Below are 24,277 nucleotides of genomic sequence, written 5' to 3'. Positions count from 1 at the left end.
AAAGCTTGAGGTTAGGAGAGGTAAAGGGGAAAAAAATAATTTTACCCCCTAACTGAAACTCTAGATATAAAGTTATTGATTTTCATAAATTTAATGGGACATGATTTAAATAATAACCTCTGGACACTTTAAATATTCATTATTTTGTATGAAGGTGAAATATTTACATTCAGCATGACTTGACATATTTAATTTGTTCTAGGAATAAAACAAATTGTCAAAGCAATAAATGGTTTATTCTTAAGAATGATAATTAGGCAGATTTAGATAATGTCCCAGGAAGAAAAAGAGGGGATTAAACTTTTGGTATAGTCAATTACAGATTACAATATATAGATAGTTCTTTACACAGACATCATCTAGCTCTCTGTCCTTTGATTGAGTCCATTTTAGCACACTGTGGCAATGTCGATTTGTCATATCTGCCAGTTCATTAGCCACTAGGGGGCAGGGAGTGACCAAATCATCCTGTACAGCTCCTTACACAAGCAGATATTTAAAATAAATAAATATTTCAAATGATCATAACTTCTTCAGAAGTATTTTCTCTTCCATGAAACAGTCCTCTGGAAGTCAATAATGAATCCTACCGTTAATTTTATTACTATATGGATTTTGTGGTAATAAACTTGTCCCTATGCACAATTTCATAAAATATGCAAACAACAGTACATAACAATGGCAAGTAATAAAAAATATATGGAATAGAATAAGAAGAAAAGGTGTTACGCACCTTCTGTAACTTTAGGCAGTTCTGGAGAGTAAAAAGGTATGAAAAAAGCAGAGGAAAGTAAGCAAAGAATATTAGCTGGGTAGAAAAGTATACAGATTTAAAATTTTTAAATACTACCCATATTTCATTTGAACTTCTGGTACATCAAAGTTTAAAAGACAACGTCCAAATCAACTACAAAGTGGAAAGATCCACCGAAACTAAATTTCCAGAGTTAATTCTCTTATTCTTTTTCTGACAATGACTAAAAATATATGTATCTTACTATTTTTACTTTCTTTTAAGAAACAGTACTGACTAGTCCTTGGAGAAAACTGGGAAATAGATCACTTCCTGAGAATTATTTTTAGGTCAGCTGTGACTCATGCATTTAGTCTAGTTATTTTCACTCAAGGCCCCAAAACTTTACCCAGACACTATCTCACAACAGATTAGTCATAAAACACTGTTAGAAAGGACGAGATTAAAACAACTTTAAAAAACACACATGAGGTATCTGTTCCAGCTGGCTTTTAAGGATTCAAGTAAGAGATTTCTTTTTTAAAACCTGGCTATAAGAATGAAAAAGAAAAAGCCAAACAAAAACTTGACTTCACTTCAAATGCTAACAAAATCCTCCTTTAAAAACCTTAAAAACCTTCTGCTGAGAAACCCCACTTACTAGCACACTCAATTGACCCCAATGAAAACCACTAGAGTTGCCACTGTCAGCATTCACAGTGAAGTCTTATTTATCTTAAAAGTAGATGTTGATTAAAAAAAAAGTAGATGGTGATAATTTCTTATTCATTTTTTAACATCACCTAAAGCTTAGACATATTTACTATCTTTTTAAGGTCAATCAACAGCTATGATATCAAAATCCATTAAAACATTAAAATAAGTTTGCAGACATTAATAAAACTATTCTCTGAACTCCACTAAACCGAAGCAACAGTTATTGATATATAGATAATGATTTTCAAAGTGAGATCCTTAAGGATCTTCACAGTATTCCTAAAATTGATCTGAATTAGGGATTACTTTTGTAAACATGAAAATATCTACTTTGCTTTAGGCCTTAAAAAATTAAATGCTTTTTTTAACTAGACACTTATTTCTAAAAAAACAGCAATATTCTTCTCACTGATTACCAGTAATATTTCTTAAGGAGGGAAATCAAGTAGGCTATGTAGTTTTTCTACTCTGTTGACTCAATGAAATTAATTGGTTTAAAACACATCGTAGGCAACAAGCAGCCTCTGGATATATGCAATATTTAAAAACAGAATAGCTGTCATTTCCTCATCAAAATGTTCAACACTGAAATGGTAAAATAAAATAAAAGCCATTCAAAACAAATTAAACCACTATTCAAGGCATGAAAAACTACTATCAATTTCTTAAAGGCCATTCCTTCAACATACTCAATTGCCAAGAGGTCTAAAATGTTAGTGACATGGCAACCCCAAGAGCTCCTACACAAGGGCTTCACTCGGGGGAGGGGCACAGGGCCTGACAGATGTGACTTGCCTCTGCCAGTTTCAAACATCAAATCTGAAACCAATAACGGTTTACTAACTACTAAGTGTTGGGAAGGAATACTATAATTGAGGGAAATATTCACAGGCAAACAGAAAAGGATTAAGTAAAATAGAATAGAAAAAGGACAGAGTCAGGTAGCTAAGTAAATGAATAGCTTGAAGCATCTGAAATGGCCATTCTTATAGGTCAAAATGGTTGAATATTGGCTATTTCAGATGCTTCAACCGAACAAAATGAAGCTCCTATTTTAAAATGCTAATATATGGAATGCCTGGGTGGCTCAACGGTTGAGTGTCTACCTTCAGCTCAGGGCATGGTCCCAGAGCCTAGAGATCGAGTCCCACATCTGGCTCCCCTCGAAGAGCCGGCTTCTCCCTCTGCCTATGTCTCTGCTTCTCTCTGTCTCTCTCATGAATAAATAAATAAGATCTTAAAAAAAAAAAAAGCCAATATGTAACTTAGGACAAATCTAAGTTTTCTTTCTAATATATGTTATTTGGAATAAATCTGTTTTTTTTTAATTAATAAAGAGGAACAATAACTCTTCATCTGCATACTAGCTCTTATTTCAACTGCTTTCTTTGGGACTAAGAATACAACACAAAGTGTATCCACAAGGCATACAGACCATTTTCTTACGATGTTTATGTCTTCATAAAAGAAATTTTAAAAGAATAAAATCCCATTGTATATTTTTAATGAATAACAGTAATTTTCATCTTGTAACACAAAATAATCCATAGTAACATCCCTGAAGGTACACTGATCACAAATATCTTATTTAACTTCATATCTAAAGATTTTATTCTGATAATAGGAGCTAATATTTATTAAGTACTTACTATACACCTGGTATTGTTCTTGTCACATTCATATTTAATTTAATTGTCCTCACAACAACCCTATGGAGTGGATACTACTAATTATCTCTATTTCTGAGATAAAGAAAACTGAAACATAGAATCACTCAAGATCATATAGCTGGTAAGTGACAAAGCCAGGATTTGAACTTAAGCAGTCTGACCTGATGTTCTTAACCACTATACTTACACTCTGTACAAAAATACAACCACAAGGATATTCATGTCAAAATTATTTAAAATAAGCAAAGACAGAAATTTTAAAATAAATGATTAGTTAAATAAATTAAGGTATATTCATATAATGGAATACTATGGTACTGGGCAGCCCCGGTGGCGCAGCGGTTTAGCACCGCCTGCAGCCCAGGGGATGTGATCCTGGAGACTTGGGATCGAGACCCACGTCAGGCTCCCTGCATGGAGCCTGCTTCTCCCTCTGCCTGTGTCTCTGCCTCTCATTCTCTCTCTGTGTCTCTCATGAATAAATAAGTAAAGTCTTAAAAAAAAAAAAAAAAGGAATACTATGGTACCACTAAAAATAATGTTAGGGTAAGTATTTAATAACATGAAAAATGTTCATTATAAGAAAAAGTATGTTAGAAAACAGAATGTGAATTTATTTTTTAAGGGATTTAAATATGCATAGAAAAAAAGACTAGAGGACTATCTAACAAAACATTAACAGCAATCATCCCTGAGGATTAAGTTTATAAGTGATTTTTATTTATTTAATATATAAATTTCTATAACGAACAAGTATCAGTCCTACATTAAGAAAAATTACTTTTCAACTCCTTTGCAATATAAGGTGAATCAGTGTTCTAATCATTTTGAGTAATGTCAAATTATATATTCACTTTAGATATACTTGATTTTACATTAGCATTTTTATTTAACTTTACCTTCCAGGAGCTGTGAACTAACATTGACAAAATCAATTTTCTTCCGGAGATATCGCTGATTCAATTTCCAAATGCATGAAATAAATGCATTCTTTTCAGCAGTGCTGCTGGCAACCCATTTATATATTTTTTCAAAATGTAAATCAAATTCAGGATTTTCCTGAAATAAAAATATACAAAAGATACTGTTTTTGATCTTATCCCTTTTTCATTATTATGAAGTCTATATTTCTATAAAATGAAAAGAAGTTGAAGCTGTTCTTAAAAAAAAAACAACCCACTAAAAATCAGCTAAATGACTTACAGAGAATGGTTCAGAGAATTCAATGTATAGGAAAAACTTTATCTCCCAAAAGAAGCTGGATTAAAAAAAAAAAAAAAACACAATGTTTCAGTAATTTCCTTCCTATGTCCCTTAAGTATATGAGTAGAAGTATAGGATATCTAGGTAAAAGCTTTGTGTCCCAGCTTCCTGGTCTCCAAGATGACAATGGTCTCCAGTTTTCATGTGGACCTAATTTTTCTTTTTAAATTGCCTATGGGGAAAAAAAAAATAAATTGCCTATGGGGTTTTAAAGTTATACATCTTCTTTGATAATGCACTATTATTCATAACTGTGATCTGACACTAACTCCTTAGTAAGCTTCTTATTATAACATATGAGAAAAAAATACAATCTACTTCCTAGTGTAGTTTCCAAGAACAAATGAAGTAAAAGCAGGGACTGATTCTGTTTTCAATTCTGAAATCAGAGAATGATTAAAGGTGCCTCAAAAATAAAAAATGCTGGTTAGCCTCAAAAATAAAAAATGCTTGTCTTTTGAATGACAAAGAAGCTCAACCTGTGGGAGAAGTGCAGTTTGCTGCCTCTTAAGTCACACTGCAGCAGTGATTTCATATCAGGATGATATTTCCCACGTGAATGTAGGATCACTTGACTGCTATCTAAAAAATGAAAACCTATGGATGTATGCTTTTCTTCACATCCAAGGAATTAAAAATAGGTTCAAACATTCTTAATGTTCTACGAAAGGCTAATAATATGTCCAATTAATTCAAAATATCATTTAGGGGGGACAAAATGTAAATGAATGCCTTAAGGGTAAGGGAAATTATATCAGACATTCACTGTAAAGAGCTGGAATAATTTAGGGATCAGGACTTGACCTGGTAAAATAATATTATGGTAGCATGGAACTACTAATTAGCTCAATAAGCAGAACAGAAACATCAAAAGATTAAAAATCTGCATTTACAATAAAGAGGTAATTGCATTATTACTTATAAAAAAACTAAGAGTATTGGCAACTAATCTAAAACTTGATGGGAAATTATCTCTTCCTTGGGAATATTTCCCATAATGCCGTAAAAGAAGCTGAGTGCTCCAGTGGCAACACTCACACAAATCAATGTGTGACACTAAATGGCTAATGTTAGGCTATGTATAAAAATTTTATGTTTTATATCCATATATAGTGTACACACGCCAAGGTGCCTATATAATATGAAAAAAATCCATTAAGAAAGCTAGCAATGAGGCGTCAGCTGTGAGAAAGCATTTAAATAAGCATCAGCAATGTTAGTGAATTATGCAAGTCAATGGGGTTATAAAGTGCATAACTATTGAAGGGAAAAGGCTCTTTAATAAAGACGCATTTCTAAAAAGCCCTTACAGTATTTTTTCTTAAACGGAAACCTACCAAAAAAGTCTCTACTCTTGATCTTTTCCCCTGGTAACAGAATTTATTAAATAATTTATTAAAGTGTTTTGGGTGCTCCTTAGGGATAAATCAACGGCCCAGAATGCCCAGAGAAAGGAATTCTCTACATTTGTTAAAATCTGAATTCTGAATTGCATATTCTAGATGTGCAAAGCTTTCCTAAAGCTGTTTTTGCTTCATTTGAAAATATTTTACTCAACTGCCTGTCATTTTGTCCAGCTTTTAGATCCCCAGAGGTTTGTACCAGGGTCAGGGTAAAGTCAGACTTCTACTTTATTGGATGCTCTACAGAGGTAGCTTTTACTTCTTTGTGCCTTTTAAATAAATGTGTGAGACTTGAAGGGTTAAATCAAAGGGTCCTTGCAGTTAGGTAATGCAAACCTTGCTATCAGCCCTATCACCAATGGGTGTGATGCAAAACATGCCTGTGGAGGAAGGAGAGGGGCAGCGTTAGAGAGGCTAAGGGGAAGGAGCAGCTAATTTCACCAGAGGAGCTCTACTTGATTTCTTTGAAAAAAGGGTATTGCTGTGAAAAAAGCTTTGACTTGTCAGAAATAAACGTGGTCCTTTAACATGATTACTACATTATTCAACCTTCTTCAAGTTGGAGTGTGGTTTCAGTGAAAATTGTAATATTTACATTCTTATATCTTATTCTTTAAGTTCCTTAAAATAAGGTGTGTAACTCACCATCACTTCCTTTACTTGAGCCACAAATATGAAACCATGGCCTCAACAGGCCAGCCTGGTTGCCTTAGCTGATGATTCTACATTAATTTGTGAAGACAAACTAAGGAAGACTCACTTTGGTTAGAGTATTGCACATGATTTTGAACCAGGTTTTACCAAAACAATGAAGGTTAAAAAAAAAAAAAACTACTCATAATACTTTAAAATATGTATAAGGATTTTATACAAAATATACCCAACCTAAATACAGAAATATAGAGTTATTTTGCTCTAATGTACATAACTTGTGCACAAACATAACTATGGCTCAAAACCGCCCCCCAAAACAATGAAACAAACACACATACAGATTTATTTTAGTAGCTTGAGATTAAAGAGTGGGAGAATAGAAGGTTTAATAATACACTTTAGACTAATTCTTGGTTAGTTGGTAAAGCAGAGAATTATAAAATAAAAAGTTTAGATCATCCTAAAAGACATAATATTATGTTATAAAATGAAAGACACTTTCTGGACACAGGTCAAAGAACTAAGAAAAACATACTTTAATAGCATCTTTGGCATCTACCACAGCAAGGTCTCGAAGGAGCCAAGCAATCTGCCTTTTGTAGAAATCTCCTTTATCAGATTTCTTGACTTTGACCATCTTCACCTGCACAGGGCGTTCAGTTGTCACTGTTGAGTAAAACACACTTTCATTAGGAATATTACTCACTTATTCTTCATCCATTCATCCACTCATGGCAAATGTCGTCAGGTGCCTGTACGTGATTTAGAACAGAAGTAGTATTTCCTAATATGTGTTATGATTGAGGAATGCACAGAGCATCAAAGGGAACATCTAAATCAGACAACTGGGTCAGAGGCAGGTTCCTTGAGAAGTAAAACTTCAGACCAGTTCTGAAAGAATTGCATGAGGTAGATGAAAACTACTTTAAAGAATGACTGACTAATGTGAAGCCAAGTGGCTTGAAAGAGCCTAGCACCATCTCAGAGAACAGCGATTAGTAGTGCAATATGAATTGTACATGCCAGAAAGTGGATGGAAATGAAGTTACCAAAAATGATGAAAGTTCAGATCACAAAGGGCCTGTATGCGCTTGTTGGGGGTGCTCTTAGAGGATTTTAATTAGGGAAATGACATGTTCTAATTTGTTTCTAAAAATTACTCTGGCAGCAGAATAGTAGATGGATTGGAGTGAATGCCAGAACATTTAAAATTTTAGATGAAGTGGTTGAATCTCTAAAAAAATAAAAATAAAAAAAAATTTAAAACTTACCAAAACTGACTTAATAGAAAATATGGAAAAATTCTATAACCTATTAAAGAAATTGCATTAGTAAGTGAAAAATCTCTTCCCAAAAACCTAGTCCAATGCAGTTTTACTGGTATGTTTTGCCAAGCTTTCCAAAGAAACATTCCAAACATACATTACTATTCCACTCTACAGAAAACAAGGGAACATTCCCAACTTACTTTATGATTTTGGTTGTAGAGCCAAAGAGAGTGTACAAAAGAAAATTGCAGGACCATGTCACTAATGAACATGGGGGAAACTCTTATAACTACAAATATACAAATAACTACAAACAAACACTGCATTGGCAAACTTAATCCAAGGGCATATACAAAAGATAGTATTCTGAGATGGATATTTTTTTCCACCTTTTCAGATCTATGAAATGAGAATATGTCTTAACAACTGATGCAATACCACAGTATTTTTTTGAGTGGTACATAAAATAATAATATATACTATAATTGATGGCATATGGCACATCATGATTGAGTTGGGTTATTCCAAGAACTCAATTTACAGGGGTGCCTGGGTGGCTCAGCGGTGGTGTGTTTGCCTTTGGCTCAGGTCGGGATCCTGGGGTCCTGGGATCAAGTCCTGCATCAGGCTCCCAGTGGGGAGCCTACTTCTTCCTCTGCCTATGTCTCTGCCTCTCTTTCTGTGTCTCTCATGAATAAATAAAATCTTAAAAAAAAAAAGAACTCAATTTATCATTCTAAAAACCAAGTGCAATCACCACCAACAAATTAAGAAAACTACATGATAATCTCAATGATTTGAAAAAGTATTTGATAAAATTGAACACTCATTCAATGGTAAAAAACCAAAAAGAAAAAAAGTAAAAAGTCAGGAATAGAAGGGAACTTCCTTTAGCATTGTAGAGGATAGCTACAAAAAAACCATTGCCATTAAAAAGTGAAGCCATTCCCTTTGAGATCAACACTATATTGACAGTCCTAGCCAGCAGACTAAAGCAACAAAAACAAATAAAAAATATAAAGACTATAAAGGAAGGAAAAAATATCACTATTTACAAAGAGTCTATGGACAAATTATTAGAATTATTATTATTATTATTTTTTAATTTATTTATGATAGTCACAGAGAGAGAGAGAGAGGCAGAGACACAGGCAGAGGGAGAAGCAGGCTCCATGCACCGGGAGCCTGATGTGGGATTCGATCCCGGGTCTCCAGGATCGCGCCCTGGGCCAAAGGCAGGCGCCAAACCGCTGCGCCACCCAGGGATCCCCAAATTATTAGAATTAATAAGAAAGTTTAGCAAGATTGATATAGAAATGCATATAAAAAACCAATTGTATTTCTAGATTCTAACAAGAAATGATCATTTATGTTCAAAAAACTAAAAGCTTCTGCTCTGCAAAAGACATCAAGAGAATTAGAACACAAGCCAGACTGCAAGAAAATATTTGCCAAAGACACATCTAATGAAGGAATGTTACCTAAAATGTACAAAGGATTTTTTCTAAAAAAATGATTTTATTTATTTATTCATGAGAGAAACACAGAGAGGCAGAGACATAAGCAGGCTCCTTGCAGGGAACATGATGCAGGACTTGATCCTGGACCTAGGATGATGCCCTGAGCCAAAGGCAGTTGCCCAACTGCTGAGCCACCCAGGTGTCCCATACTCTCTCTTTTTTTTTTTTTTTTTTAAGATTTATTTATTTGAGAGAGAGAGAGAGGGAGCATGCATGTAGTGGGGAAGGAGCAGAGAGTCTTAAGCAGACTCCATGATGAACTCAGGGCTCCATCTCACAACTTTAAGATCACAACCTGAGCTAAAACCAAGAGTTGGATGCTTAACTGACTGTGCCATCCAGGTACCCCTATACAAAAGGACTCTTAAAACTCAACAATAAGAAAAAAAAAAAAAACCCTAATTAAAAAATAGCCAAAAATTTTAACAGACATTTCCCAAAGAAAATATATAGATAACAAATAAGATGATTATACACCTATTAGTATGGCCAATTTCCAGGACCTGACAACACCAAATGCTGACAAAAATGTGGAGCAACAGAAACTCTGAAGCATTGCTGGTGGCATTGCAAAATGATACAGCCACTTTGGTAGAAAGTTTGGCAATTTCTTACAAAACTAAACATACTCTTACCATATGATCCAGCAATCACACTCCTTGGTAGTTAGCCAAAGGAGTTGAAAACTTAGCTCCATGCAAAAATCCACACGAGTGCTTATAGTAGTTTTATGCATAATTGTTAAATTGACAATCAAGATATCCTTCACAGCAGGTGAGTAGATAAAATGAGATACCTCTAGGCATGGAATATTATTATTTCATGGCTATCAAGCTATGAAAGGGCATGGAGGAACGTAAATGCAGACTACTAGAAAGAAGCCAATCTGAACAGGCTACAGACATACTGTATGATTCCAACTATGTGACATTCTGGAAAAGGCAGAATCATGCAAGTAAAATGAACAATGGTTGAAAAGAGTAGAGGTTGGAGACAGATTAATAGGCAGAACACACAGGATTTTTAGGGCAGTGAAAATATCCTGTATGATATTACAATGATAGATATATTTCATTATACATTTGTCCAAAACCATACCATGCACAATACTAAGGGTGAACATTAAGGTAAACTAGGGACTTTGGATGATTACTATGTGTCAATATAGGTTCATTCTTGGCAACAAACTGTTGTCATTGTTGCTAGCAATATTGATAAAGGAGGAGGCTACACATACGTGGGGGCAGGGGATATATAGGACATCAGTGTACTTCCCCTACTTTGTTGTAAACCTGAACTGCTATAAAAAAATTAAAGTCTTTAAAATGTATTAATACTAATAATTTATTATTTATTATTGTATCAAAAATTTAGGAATAAATACAACATATGTGTAAAACCTTTGAAACTATGTAACTTATTGAAAGTCTTTAAAATTGTAAAACTTATTGAAGACCTAGATAAATGGAGAACTGCACTATGTCCATGGACAAGAAGACCCAATATCATGAAAATGCAAGTTCTCTTTGAACTGAACGACAATTCAAAACAATCCTAATTAAAATCCCAACAGAATCTGGAACTTGCCAAGTGGATTCTAAAATTTAGGTAGAAGAATAAAGAACCAAAACAAGACAAAATAAAAGCCAGATACAGGAGAACCCAGAAATAGGCATACATACTTCATCACAAGGACACAGGTAAAAACTAAAGTTTTTAAACTAAAGCAAAAACTAAAAGGTGAATGGCAAAAATATAAAATCTTTAGAACATAGTATAGGAGCATACTTTTATTACTCCAGGGAAGTGTGTGTGTGTGTGTGCGTGTGTGTGTGTGTGTATATGTATATATATATATATATATATATATATATATATATATATATATATATTTTTTTTTTTTTTTTTTAAGTAGGCTCCATGCTGGGGCTTGAACTCACAACCCTGTGATGAAAACCTGAGCTGAGATCAGGAGTTGCATGCTCAACCAAGAGGCACCTCTCTATGGAGGTATATCTGTCTTAAATAATATAAAAAAACTGGAAGCCATATAGGATCAGACTGACCAATGTGATTTCATTAAAATTAGAAATTTCATAAAAAGCTCATACACAAGCCACAAACTGGGAGGCATATAAACAATACAGGATTGGTAAATATATAGAACTTGTACAAATCTGTAAAAGAGCAACCAATACAACAGAGAAATAAGCAAAAGGCTTTAAGGCAAATTACTAAGACAAGGTAACCAAATGGCCAGTAAACTCATGAAAAGATGCTCAATTTCATCATTTATAGGAAAATTTAAAACCACAAGGAGATATTATTTTACATATTATTTCCACCAGGTTGGAATCAATTATGTCTGTCAAAACTAAGTGTCAAAACCAAGTTTTTACTAGGATGTAGAAAAAGAACTCAAAACACATACTGCTTGTGGGATTGAAAACTAATGTGAAGGGACGCCTGGGTGGCTCAGCGGTTAACTGCTTTCAGCCCAGGGCATGATCCTGGAGACCCGGGATCGAGTCCCATCTCAGGCTCCCTGTATGGAGCCTGCTTCTCCCTCTCCCTGTGTCTCTGCCTCTCTTTGTGTGTGTGTCTCTCATGAATAAATAAATAAAATCTTTAAAAAAAAAAAGAAAAGAAAACCAACCTGACTACTTTTGAAAATAATTTGGTATTAGTGTTGAACATTTATGCCTATATCCCAGCAATTTCACATTTAGGTATCTACCCTAGAAAATTCTTGCCTAGGGGCCCCTGGGTGGCTCAGTCAGTTAAGTACCTGCCTTTGACTCAGGTCATGATCCCAGGGTCCTGGGATTGGGATCGAGCCCCACATTGAGCTCCCTGCTCAGTGAGGAGCCTGCTTCTCCCTCTGCCTCCCGCCCATGCACGTGTGCGCTCTCTTTAAAATAAACAAATTTTTAAAAATTGAAAAAAGCGAAAATTATTGCCTATATACATGAGACAAAGACAAACATGTTCATAGAAGTGCTGTCTGAACAGTAAAACCTGAAAACAAACCTAATGTTCATCATTAGTAGACTGTGTAATTAAACTGATAACTCTCATAGAGTAGAACACTCCATAGGAGCGAAAATGAAAGAATTATGGTTACATGAAAAAAACAGAAATAAAACTCATGAACATGAACATAATGCTGAGTGGAAAAAGTCACAAAAAGATATATGCACTGTGATTCAATTCCTGTAAATTTCAAAGACATGCGAAACCAAACAATATGTTATTTGAGATTAAATATATATATATAGCAAAATGATAAAGAAAAACAAGGAAAGACTAAACCAAAATTCAGGACACTAGTTACTTCTTAATGAGTGGGGGAAGGGAATGGGCTTAGGAAAGGGTGCACAGGACACTTCACAAACAGTAATAGTAATATTCTTCTTACATTAGGTGGTAAGCACACGAGTGTTTGCTGTATGGTTAGCCTTTACACCTTATATACTCGGTATAGATTCTTTAGTATCTACTCGATATTTAATTAAAGGCAATTTAAAAAATGAATTTGTTGGCCCAACAGTCTTTCCAATTACAGAGACAATGAGAATACTAAAAACGAGGAGGAAATGTCCCCTGGTGAATAAAACACTAAAAGAATGCCAAATGAGCTTTTGCTAACTAAATACCCACCTGTAGCACACAAAAAACAGTTCTTTTTCTTTTTTCCTGCTTTGCAGACATTGACAATACTCAGCAGGCGTTCATCATTTGGTGTAAAAATATCTCTTTGTAACGCATGCTTGATTGCTGTCATTCTTAATCAGCTAAAAAAAAATTGAGAGTATAGATAGTAAGATCATTCTCAATACCATTCTATCTCATATTGTTCCACTTATGATTTAAAAAATGATCTTATTTGTGGCTAATAAGCATAGGAAGAATGATTTCATACATCAACAAACCAACATCATAAAAATAAAAAGCTGTATGCTTGGAAAAGAAATTATAGAGAACCAGCATTATCAAACTCTAAAAATTTTGGAAGTGCCTACCAAATATTAAGGTACAAAAATTTTTTAAGAAAAAAAGCCCCATGCACAATATTTAAATATAAATTTCCTCTATAAGGAGTTCTTTACAACTTAACAATAAAAAAAAAAAACCCAATTAAAAACTGAGCAAAGGATCTGAATAGACATTTCTCCAAAGAAAATATACAAATGGCCAATAAGTACATGAAAAGATGCTCAACATCATTAACCACTAGGGAAATGCAAACCAAAAACAAATGTGATAATTACAACTTTATATAACATATATATATATGGAATTTATATATATTTAGCCATTCACTGGAATGGCTAAAATTAAAAAGACAAGTTTTGGTAAAGATGTGGAGAAAAAGAAACTCCTTTTTTTTTTTTTTAAAGATTCTATTTACTTATTCATGAGAGACAGAGAGAGAGAGAGAGAGAGAGAGAGAGAGAAGAGGAAGAGACACACGCAGAGGGAGAAGCAGGCTCCATGCAGAGAGCCAGATGCGGGACTCGATCCTGGGTGTCCAGGATCATGCCCTGGGCTGAAGGTGGCTCTAAACCGCTGAGCCACCCAGGCTGCCCAAAGAAACTCTTTCATACATTGCTGGTGATTGTAAAAAGCTGCAGCCACTTTGGAAAAACAGTTTGGCAGTTCCTCAAGAAGTTAAATACGAAATTACCATATGATCCACCAATTTTATTACTTGGTATATACTCAAGAGAACCGAAAATACATGTCCACACAAAAACTTGTACATGAAAGTTCATAGCAGCATTATCCCCAATAGCCAAAAGATAGATAGATACAACTCAAATATCCACCAACTAATGAAATGATATAACAAAATGAAGTATATCCACAGAGGAATATTTGTCCATAAAAAGGAATGAAGTACTGATATATGCTACAACACTGAAATTTGAAAACATTATGCTAAGTGAAAGAAGTCAGTTAAAAGACCACATATTCTATGATTTTGTTTACATGAGATGTCCAGAATAGACAAATCTATAAAGACAAAATGATTTGTGGTTGCTAGGGGTTAGGGGAAAGAAGGAAGGGGGGTGGCTATTAATGGGTATGGAGTTTCTTTTGAGGTGCTGAAAATGCCCTTGAATTAGATAGTAGGACAGCCCTGGTGGCTCAGCGGGTTAGCACCGCCTTCACTTCAGCTTCCTGATCCTGGAGACCCGGGATTGAGTCCCACGTCGGGCTCCCTGCATGGAGCCTGTGTCTCTGCCTGTGTGTGTGTGTGTGTGTGTGTGTGTGTCTCATTAATAAATAAATAAAATCTTAAAAAAAAAAGAATTAGATAGTAGTGATGGTTGTAAAACTTTGTGAATATATTAAAAATTGAATTATACACTTGAGAAGGTGAGTTTTATAGTATACGAATTATATCTCAATAAAGCTATTATAAAGAAAGGTTTCTCACTAAATTCAATGTCTTTCTTCAAATGTCAACTTAAATATTTTTAAAAATCTCTTTTCAACTTTATTTTTAAGTGTACGTATATATAATGTATATATATATACACACACAAACACATTACTATTTTCCAATGTGAACTTGCTTAGGAAATTAACTTCTAATACTGTTTCTAGGGAAAATGAAGGAATTATGAATTTTAAAAGACATAGAATGAATTTTTATAACACAATGACAATTTTGGAAACTAGGTATCTCCTATGTCTTACTCAATCTGTGAAACTTCAATTTCTGCCCCAGTTTGAAAAACTGCTTTTCTCACAAGAAATCACATCTTCCCACTTCCATTCCTTTTTCTCACCTCATCTTGGCCTTCAGTGTTCTGACCTCCCCCTCCTTCCTGTTCTCATCCTTTCTCTGGCCTCTCCAGCTTAATTTCTTTTCCAACCTAGCCTGGAGGCAGTTTTCACCCATATTATCTTCTTCAATTATCTTATCTGTTTGTAGATTAGTTTACCATGTTTTATCAATCTCCATGAACTGTATTTTCCTCCACTACTTGTGGGCTACCTACCGTACACCACTTAAGAAGGCCATATACATATGTTCATTGCATTCATTACAAATATCTAAATCTGATCAAAGCTAGACTTTCACTACTGCTCAGTAACCCTTTAACATTTCCTTTGATGACTCCTCTTCCTATTCTCCATCAGTGTATTGCAGATCTTTATCTTCTTCAATCCCCAACTCTAGTGTCAGCAAATGATGTTGTCATCTACCCTGCAGAAGATTAGGAAGCCATGAAGTACGATTTTTCCCCAAATGCTTTTTTCTCCATCTCGTTACATCTTCACCCATTCCAACATCCATTCTACCTATTGTAATATTTTGTGTCTATGTTACTAATCACTTAATATGTTCTAGGGCCTAGACACTGTATTAAAAGCTCTACTCTATCCTATGTCCAAGCTACTCTGGATGATGGCCACTTTACTTTTCTATCTCTGGGCTTTGTTCATGCAATTTCCTTTTCTTGGAATTCTTTTCCCCTTAGGAAATTCCAACTCAATCTTCAAGATCCTGCTAAAATGTCACCTCTTCTGTGAAGTAGTCACACACACAAAAAGAATAATTCTTTTATACTTCTCAAACATTTCCCCTCTACTCTGCTAACAGAGTAGCAAACCATATTTTCTAGTTAGTTGTATTCTCTCCCCCATTAAAAGCAGCTCTTTGTAGGAAAGTACCATATCTTATTCATCTTTGTATTCCTAGAAATTGGCAAAGACATAGCAGGCATTTCAAAATTAAGCAAAATGATAGCAACAAATAACATGATAACTAAAGTTTCCCTGATTCCCCCTTTCCAACTCTCACACCTGTAAGCAAATGTCCAGGTTCAAAATCCATCATATTTGATTCTCCTCTTCCATGTCAACATGAAATCTTAATGCCACATTCTGCTAATTTCCTCTCATCTACCTATAATTTACCTTTCCTTTCTGTTCCCACTGCTAACACACTAATCCAGGTTCACATCAACTATATCCATTTAACACTTCAGTATCTGGTTATCTCTTTGCAAGTTGCCACAATCCCCAAATCCTTGATAAACACATAATATTTAAACATAGCTTTCATCACAATATGTCCCTGCTCCACATTCCCCCAAGGTTTCCAAATACAGATCTTCCAGTCCAAGCCCTCTCCTTGTTGCAGTCTTTACATCTTTGCTTAGTGCTTTTCCATGCAGGGAGTATCATCTACCCAAACCCTAATTACACTTCACAGTTTATGTGGAATTGATTCAATAATGATCTTAATCCAAACTGATCTCTCCTCCTGATTGCTAGAGCAATTTTTGTATTTACTAAACAATCAAGCACTTGCTGTCCAACTGGTTCATGAGATCATAAGCCTGTAGACCTCAAGAATGAGAGAGAGAAAGAGAGACAGAGAGAGAGAGAGAGAAGAGGTTCTCCAGCATTGTTCTGTGTTATTTCTTAGAAGGTACTCAGCAGGGATCCCTGGGTGGCACGGTGGTTTAGCACCTGCCTTTGGCACAGGGTGTGATCCTGGAGACCCGGGATCGAGTCCCACGTCCGGCTCCCTGCATGGAGCCTGCCTCTCTCTACATATATATCATGAATAAATAAATAAAATCTTTAAAAAAAAAAAAGAAGGTACTCAGCAAATACCCCTTGAGATAACCTGAACTGAATAGTAAAAACTGGTCAAATGAATAATAGTGGTCAACGTTGACCACACGGTCCCTCTTGGGTCAAAAGCAACAATGAGTGTTGGGTTAAGTATAAAGCAAAAGAGGACTGGTTATACCTCATAAAGGAGTTAGGCATAATGGAAAGCACGATGCGACCCTTGTTCATTCAGCAAGTACTGATGCCTACTAAGCATCACCCACTGTTCTACATTAGAGGTGAATCGGACAGACATGCTCAGGAAGATAAGATGATCGTGCTTCCGTCGCATTTACGTTCTAAGGGTCCAGCCTTTAGAGCACCTTTGTGTAAGTCAGTGAATAAGTCATCAGCTCCTCTAAAACTATCTTCCAGGTTTAAGAATCCAGGTCTGCCACTGGTTCTCGTTTCCTTAAACTCAGTGGGACCGGGGATTCCCTGGCTGGCTCAGCGGTTTAGCGCCCGCCTTCCGCCCAGGGCGTGACCCCGGAGACCCGGATCGAGTCCCGCGTCGGGCTCCCTGCATGGAGCCTGCCTCTCCCTCTGCCTGTGTCTCTGCCTCTCTCTCTCTCGCTCTCATTCTCATGAGTAAATAAAATCTTAAAAAAAAAAAAAAACAAACCCTCAGTGGGACCATTACACTGCGCGACAAAGAGCTTGTCAATGGGAGTGTCCGCGTGGGTCGGGCCCCGTGTGCTATGGAGGCAACTCGGCAAGCGGAGCATTGTCACGCAGACGAGGAAGCCGTGACACGGATAGGGGAGTGCGCTTCCGAGATCTACAAGAAAATGTGGATTTGGACTATGAAGAAGGCATCGTCACGCCCTCCTCTCCTGGCCCACGCCAGAGAGCAAAAAAAGATCAGGGCCGTTTTGCACAAATGAAATCTTGGTTCTTATGGGTGAAACCGGGAAGGGATGTGTGAGGACTGCTCTCCCAGCCGCCCGGACAGCAAGGAGGTGGTGGATGCTCCTAACGGGCTGTGCGCCTGACCCAGACCGCGGAGAGAGGGGTACCCCACCCGGCCGCGGAGCCAGCAGAGCGGCCGAGGCGCCGCCTCAGACCTCGGCGCCCGCCTGGGTGCTAATGGGTCCGCCGCCGCCGGGACTACGGGGCAGCCACGGCCCAAGGCTTACCGCAAGGCCGGACCGAGCCCGGCTGTGCCGAGGCAGGTCCTCCAAGACAGACACCGGGCAGGGCCGGGGCGGCCACCGCTACAAGGATGAGCCCGTCAACCGAGCCGTTCCGCCACCACTTCCCGTTTCCGGGCACGTGACAACTCCACGCCGGAAGTCGACCCCGTAGAGGAGGAAGGAGGGGCGCTGGTGGGCGGGGCGAGGCGGGCAAGGTCTCGCGAGGGCGGGGCGGGGCGGGGCGGGGGCGTGTCAAGGGCGGGGGGCGGGGTCGCTCTTGCTCGGAGACGGACTTGGCACCTGGGAATACTGGTGCTGGCGCGAGGTTACTTTTTTTTAGAAGAGTCATTTATCCCGATATTTTCTGCAATTTCATTTAAGAAGCGGTCCGATTAGGTGTTTTCTCTTTCTGTGTATGTAAAGCTCTGTTAACTCTAGATCCTTGCTACTTACAGCGTGGGGAGTTTAAAGGACTTAAATCAGAATTTCCGAGGGGTGGGGACCCAGAGTAACCTCAGAATCCTCCGAGAAGAGCCTAACATGCAGCTAGGATTGAGAACTGTTGATGTACGCACCTGGATGGTCAAAGTGTGGTCCTCAGACCAGCTGGTAGGGCATCAGCTATCTGAGGGCTTTTTAGATCCTGCAGCCTCTCCGCAGACCTATTGAATATTCGCATCTATTGAATCTGAATCTGCATCTTAACAAAATGACGTCTACGCACATGTAAGTTTGAGAAGCACCAAAGGTGCCAAGGTTGCTGGTTGCAACCGTATCTGGTTGCAATAATTCGTATTCCATATTCCTGGCACTGGTTTTATGCCAGGCACTTTGATCCAGGTGCAGAGGTGATTCAGACCTAAATCCTACCCTGAAACAGTTCACAGGTTGGTAGGTACAAATATACATAAAATAAGATAACAAAATAAGTGACCAACGAGATGTACAGGTTAGATAAGTGTGCTGGGAATTCGAAGGCATGATTTCTTTGCTCCCGCTCAACACAATCTTTTGTAGGTGTATGCATTCTTTTTTTTTTTTTTTTTTTGGACAAAGTGCAACTTCTATACCAGGCATTGTGTCAGGTGCTGGAGATACAAATGCAAGGATCCCATTGAGAAGAGGGCACACTCTCCTTGGGGGAACAGACTTAAAGACATGGATAAATTACAGTTTGGTGAGGTAATTCCAACAACAAAGGTAGACAAGAGACTACAAAAGAGGAAGTAACTCACTCTATCAGGGATGGGGTCACTGAAAAAGAGAAAAATAAGTTGTGTAAAGTATCCTCTAGTGTCTGAGTATATAATTTGGTACGAAAAACATCAGGGTTAGTTTTTTTTTTTTTTTAGATTTTTTATTTACTTATTCATGAGAGGCACAGAAAGAGGCACAGACACAGGCAGAGGCAGAGGGAGAAGCAGGTACCATGCAGGGAGCCAGATGTGGGACTCGATCCCAGGTCTCCAGGATCAGGCCCTGGGCTGAAGGCAGCACTAAACTGCTGAGCTATCCAGGCTGCCCAAAAATCAGAGTTAGTAAAGACCTATTTGCTACTGAGTTTAATATGCTCTAGTGAATGCTACCTCAAATGCTTTTCAATTTCATTAAATGATTTTCCTTTTAAGAGCAGGATCTATATATAGTACTATCTTTAAAAAGACTCATTTGGCCTTTTGTGCCCAGTACTGTGGACACTATTTATGTGACAATTGCATGTGCTATTTTGTCCTGTTTTTTTTTTTTTTTTTTTTTTTTTTTTTGTAAATTAACAACTGTATGTTTGTGGCCCTCTTCAAGGCTAGGATTAGTGAATTGCATTTTAGAAGTCTGGACTTCTTTCCTGAACTCCAGATTTGTGTATACACCATCTCCCCAACATTTGCATTTGCATGTCTTTTCAGGCATCTCAACTTTTGGTCCAAAAATTATTCTCTCCCCTCTCCCCTCTTGGATTTTCTCCAGTCGAAACTAAAACAAAGGCTTATGTACAGTAGTTTATTTGGGGCTTTGACCCTAAGGAGCAAGAGTAAGAGAGAGAAAGTAAAACAATGAAGAAAGAGAAGCAATATAATGATGTGTTACTGAGTTGGTCATCACCATATTTGAATATTTTCTTGATCTCTTAAGACTTTCTGAGAAGTTTCATGAGATGAGTCTCAAAACTGCCCATTGAAGGTGAGAATGGAGCCCAAAGTGATCAAGTAATAGAATTTCAAGGTCACTGAATTCCATGCTGTGTATTCTGCTGGAAATATCCCTCCACCCAAGGCCTGGAGAAGTATTATTATCTAGCAAAACCTAAATTTGAGAGTCAGGAAACATAAATCTATAAGTGACTCACTGATAAGATGGGCCAATCCTTTTCCAATGCCTGGGTTTCTAGAGCCATGTCTTTAACTGTTTAGGGATACTCTTTATTGGTTGGTTTTGAGCATTTACCACATCTTGTAGGAGAACACCTCAATCCCAAGCAGACATATTAACTGGGTTTGTAGCAAGCCATTCCACTACTTTTATGAACCTGGCTGCCTCTGAACGATGTGTGATATTTCAATATTAGTGGATTCCATGGTGATGTGTATATTGTCACTTTGAGGTTTCTTTGGTTTGGGGCTCTGAAGTGGATTCCTTGGTTGAGATAATGTTGATCAAGAATGTTATAATTCTGGTGATCATGGATGTTGGCAGAGTCACTGTAGGCAAGACAGAAAAACCTAGACAGCTGTAAAGATTTTTATTTCAGGCCACTTTTCTCTCTATATAAAGCAAACAGGAAGAACACTCTTCTAAACTCCACCATCTGGGAAGATTCCCCTTCACCTTTGTTCTTTAGATCCATTCCTGAGTGGAACTGTAGTGCAACAACAGTCCAATTTTGCCTACCTAACAACATAATATTCCATCTATCTCTGAACCAGATTTAAGTTTTTGATTCTTTGTTAGGTGGTCATAGGGACCTCCCAGAAGGCCATAGGAGTGAGTTGATAAACAGATGTCAGTGCTGTAGAAGTGCCAGGGGTTGAATTTACCCAGTCATGTAGTTTGCTTGTGTCTCCTGGATCTGCTCAGGCTCGAGCCCGTACCATTTCCATCCTTCATACATTCCTGCTATATCCATGTGCTTATGACGTGGTAGATCTGATTCTATGCAGACTCTATGAGTCTGCCTTTGACTCAGGTTGTGATCTCGGAGTCCTGGGACTGAGTCCTGCGTCAGGCTCCCCATAGGGAGCCTGCTTCTCTCTCTGCCTCTCAGTGTGTCTCATGAATAAATAAATAAAATCTTTGAAAAAAATACCTTTAGTTTTTCCAGTGACTGGTTCTCTGGCCTTGCAGAACATGAAGGACCTGTACTGCAACTCTTTTATCAGGGACTTTCCAGAAATTTCAAAGTGTTTTTTTTTTTAATCTATCATAGATCCCTCTAGCATCATTAGATCTGCTCAAACAAATGACCTGAGCGTTAATTGACTTGCATCATAGCCCTCGTGGCAGTATATCCAAGTGATGGGCACTTTAGTTTTACAAGTTCATTCTAACATCCTTACTTCTGAGAAACATTCTAGTGGTGGTTCTTTAGTCTCATGATCAATTCATTCTAACATTTCTATTTCTGTCTTCTGATTCCTTTCTCAATATTCATTCAAAATTGTTCAAACATCTCATTTAGCACAGGCCATCATCATATCCAAGCTTTATGAAGACATCAAGGTTGTGTGTTAGAACTGACTCCATGTGTCTTTGCCAAAACATTAAATCCAGAATCACAGATGAATGGCCCTATGATATAAATTCTCCCCTATTCAGCCTTACAACCTTTGGTTTAACACTCTAAATATTCACTCTCACAGATATTCCCCTGGTTCAAAATAGTATCTTGTAGCAGTCCTGCAATTCTTTAAGAGTTAGTCTATACCAGTTCTATATCTAGGGGGACATTTGGTAATGTCTGGAGACATTTTTGGTTATTAGACATTATTAGAAGGGTTCTGCTAGAATCTACAATCACAGGACAATCCTCCATAGCAAAGAATTATCTAGCCCAAATGTCACAAGGGCTGAGATTGAGAAATCCTGGTCTACTTATCCTTAGAGCAGGGATTGCAATCCCCTATATAGATTGTAACTGAGGTCTGACCATTGTTACTGGCTTGAGGTAATGAGAGCAATAGGGGTGGATATTGAGGGAAATAAGATTAGGAAGCACTTGCCTCAGATATATTTGCAGAATTTCTGGACAAGGAGAGACTGTTTTCCTTTATCAGGAGGAAAGAGACTATCGGCATAGAAGATGAAAAAAATCTGAAGATTTAGGAGTATAAGGCATGTCCATACAAATGTCCCCATTCTCGATCTCAGGGTTCCATTATTTTCCTATTAGGACCCTGGCTTTGAGGCAGGTAATGTTTCAAGGCTGTGCATTCAGACTTCTTTGTAGCTCTACCACACTTATGATTATATGTTGGAGCTGATTTTTAGTACAGTCTGCTCTGTGGCTACACTGCCCTAGAGGATTTATGGCTTTCACAGTGTACCATGATTAACTGAATACAGCCTGTCAATTTCTTTTTCTTAACGATCCCAAAATCAGTTAACAGTATCAGGCCATTTTATAATTATTATTGCTTTCACAATGCTGAAGTACCATGTGTACCATGTAATCCAGTGCTTCATCTTCTGTCTGCCCCTTATTCCAATCTATTCGAGTTGGTTAGAGTTGAGAGTCTTGGTAATTGTAATGTCACTATATGCCAGGGGTTATCACCACTTGCAATTTACCATCACCCACTTACCACCAGCAGGGGTCCTTATCGTCTTGTGATCAGTGTTATAGGATCAGTCTCTAAAATCCCATATTGAAGGTTTCCTTTCTAGAGCCAGGTTTAGTGCCCAGGGTTCCCCTGAAAGCAGAGCCCAAAAGGAGGTCTTACATGCTTGTAGTTTATTTGAGAATATGAGTTCAGGGAACAGAATGAGGGCACAGAGGAAATAAAATAGAGAAGGAAGAAAAAACAGTACAACTGTACATTATTGAGGTGACCTATGCCATGGGCAACTTTGAACGATCTTATGGTACCTTCTGCGAAGCCTAATGGAATATCTTGAAGAATTCTTCATTGGAATGAAGGAGAAAGAGGAAAGCATGTATCCATCACTTCCTGTCTCCCATTGGTCAAGACTGAGCTACATGCTTCCAGTCACCTGTGGCAGTGGAGGGCTGGTTTCTGCAGGTATGCCATGCTATAGGCAGGGAGTGAAAGAGAAAAGGTGCGGCTATATTGCTGTTGAGAGAAGCTGGTGATGCCTGCACAGAATTGGTCACTGCCTAACACTTAGAAGAGGAAGAGAAGTTGGAAGTATTTAAAATGATGTGTATAAAGTTTCTAAACACAGCTTCTCCCTTGGTTTTGTCTATTTGGGTTAATGGTATCTCTCTCTTCTCTTTCTCTTATAGTCCATATCCAATCTTTCAAGAATTCTTATTGGCTCTACCTTCAGAGTACATCCAGAATCTGATCACTTTTCACCATCTCCATGTCTCCTCTTTCCTTTATTATTGCCAGTATCATGTCTCTCCTGAATTGCTGCTGCCCAAATAGTCTCTTACAGCTTCCTCTGCTCTGTTTCTACTCTTATCTCCTGATAGTCCATTCTTAACACAGCCTCCAGAGTGATTCTTTTTAAAACATGACTCAAATTATGTTACCCTCTGCCCAGATTCATCCAGTAGCTCCAGAGTAAAAAGCAAAGTTCATACAATGACCTACAAGGCTCCTTTCTCCACCCACCAAGATTTCATCTTCCACTACCCTGCTTGATCACTTTAGTCTAGTTCCTCAGACCTTCTTGTTGTTCCATGAAAAGTCCAAGTAAACTGGACCTTTGGGTATGCCTTTTCCTATGTTTGGGATAATTTTCCATTAAATATCTGCATGGCTTACTGCTGCATCCTTTTCAAGTCTTTGCTCAAATATTACCTAAGTGAGGGTTTCCATGATAACCCTATTTGAAATAATGTTATAGGATGTGCCTAGCTGGCTCAGTCAGTAGAGCATGTGACTCTTAATCTTGGGGTTGTGAATTCAAGCCCCACATTGGATGTAGAGATTACTTTAAAAAGATAAGTAAAATAAATAAAATAATAAAATAAAATAGTGTCCCAACCTAGCATTCTTTATCTTCCATTTTTGCTTCATTTTTCTTTCCATGGTTCTTATTACACCCTGGAATACTGACATTACGTCCTGACAGATATGTTATTGGTTTACTTGCTC

The 24,277-nt window shown here is 37.5% G+C and overlaps 1 protein-coding gene across 8 annotated transcripts in view; it reads right to left on the bottom strand.

The window, feature by feature from the left end:
* EXOC1 (exocyst complex component 1) overlaps positions 1 to 18,128 on the bottom strand; it is a 60,306-nt gene extending 42,178 nt beyond the window's left edge. For 5 of the 8 annotated variants that reach the window (XM_041725773.1, XM_041725771.1, XM_041725774.1 and 2 more), the window contains exons 1-5: positions 18,003 to 18,128; positions 12,889 to 13,022; positions 6,976 to 7,106; positions 4,020 to 4,179; positions 734 to 754 (exon numbers count right to left, since the gene is read on the bottom strand). In XM_041725773.1, the coding sequence (XP_041581707.1) occupies positions 734 to 754; positions 4,020 to 4,179; positions 6,976 to 7,106; positions 12,889 to 13,012 (436 nt within the window). In that variant the 5' untranslated portion in view covers positions 13,013 to 13,022; positions 18,003 to 18,128. The remainder of the gene's footprint in view (positions 1 to 733; positions 755 to 4,019; positions 4,180 to 6,975; positions 7,107 to 12,888; positions 13,023 to 18,002) is intronic. The other 3 variants (XM_041725772.1, XM_041725776.1, XM_041725779.1) reach the window with 1 other exon arrangement.
* Between the last annotated feature and the right edge of the window lie 6,149 nt (positions 18,129 to 24,277).

Source organism: Vulpes lagopus, chromosome 12, assembly GCF_018345385.1.
Source record: "Vulpes lagopus strain Blue_001 chromosome 12, ASM1834538v1, whole genome shotgun sequence".
NCBI classification, from domain to species: Eukaryota; Metazoa; Chordata; class Mammalia; order Carnivora; family Canidae; genus Vulpes; species Vulpes lagopus.
This window is presented reverse-complemented; position numbering and strand designations above follow the sequence as displayed.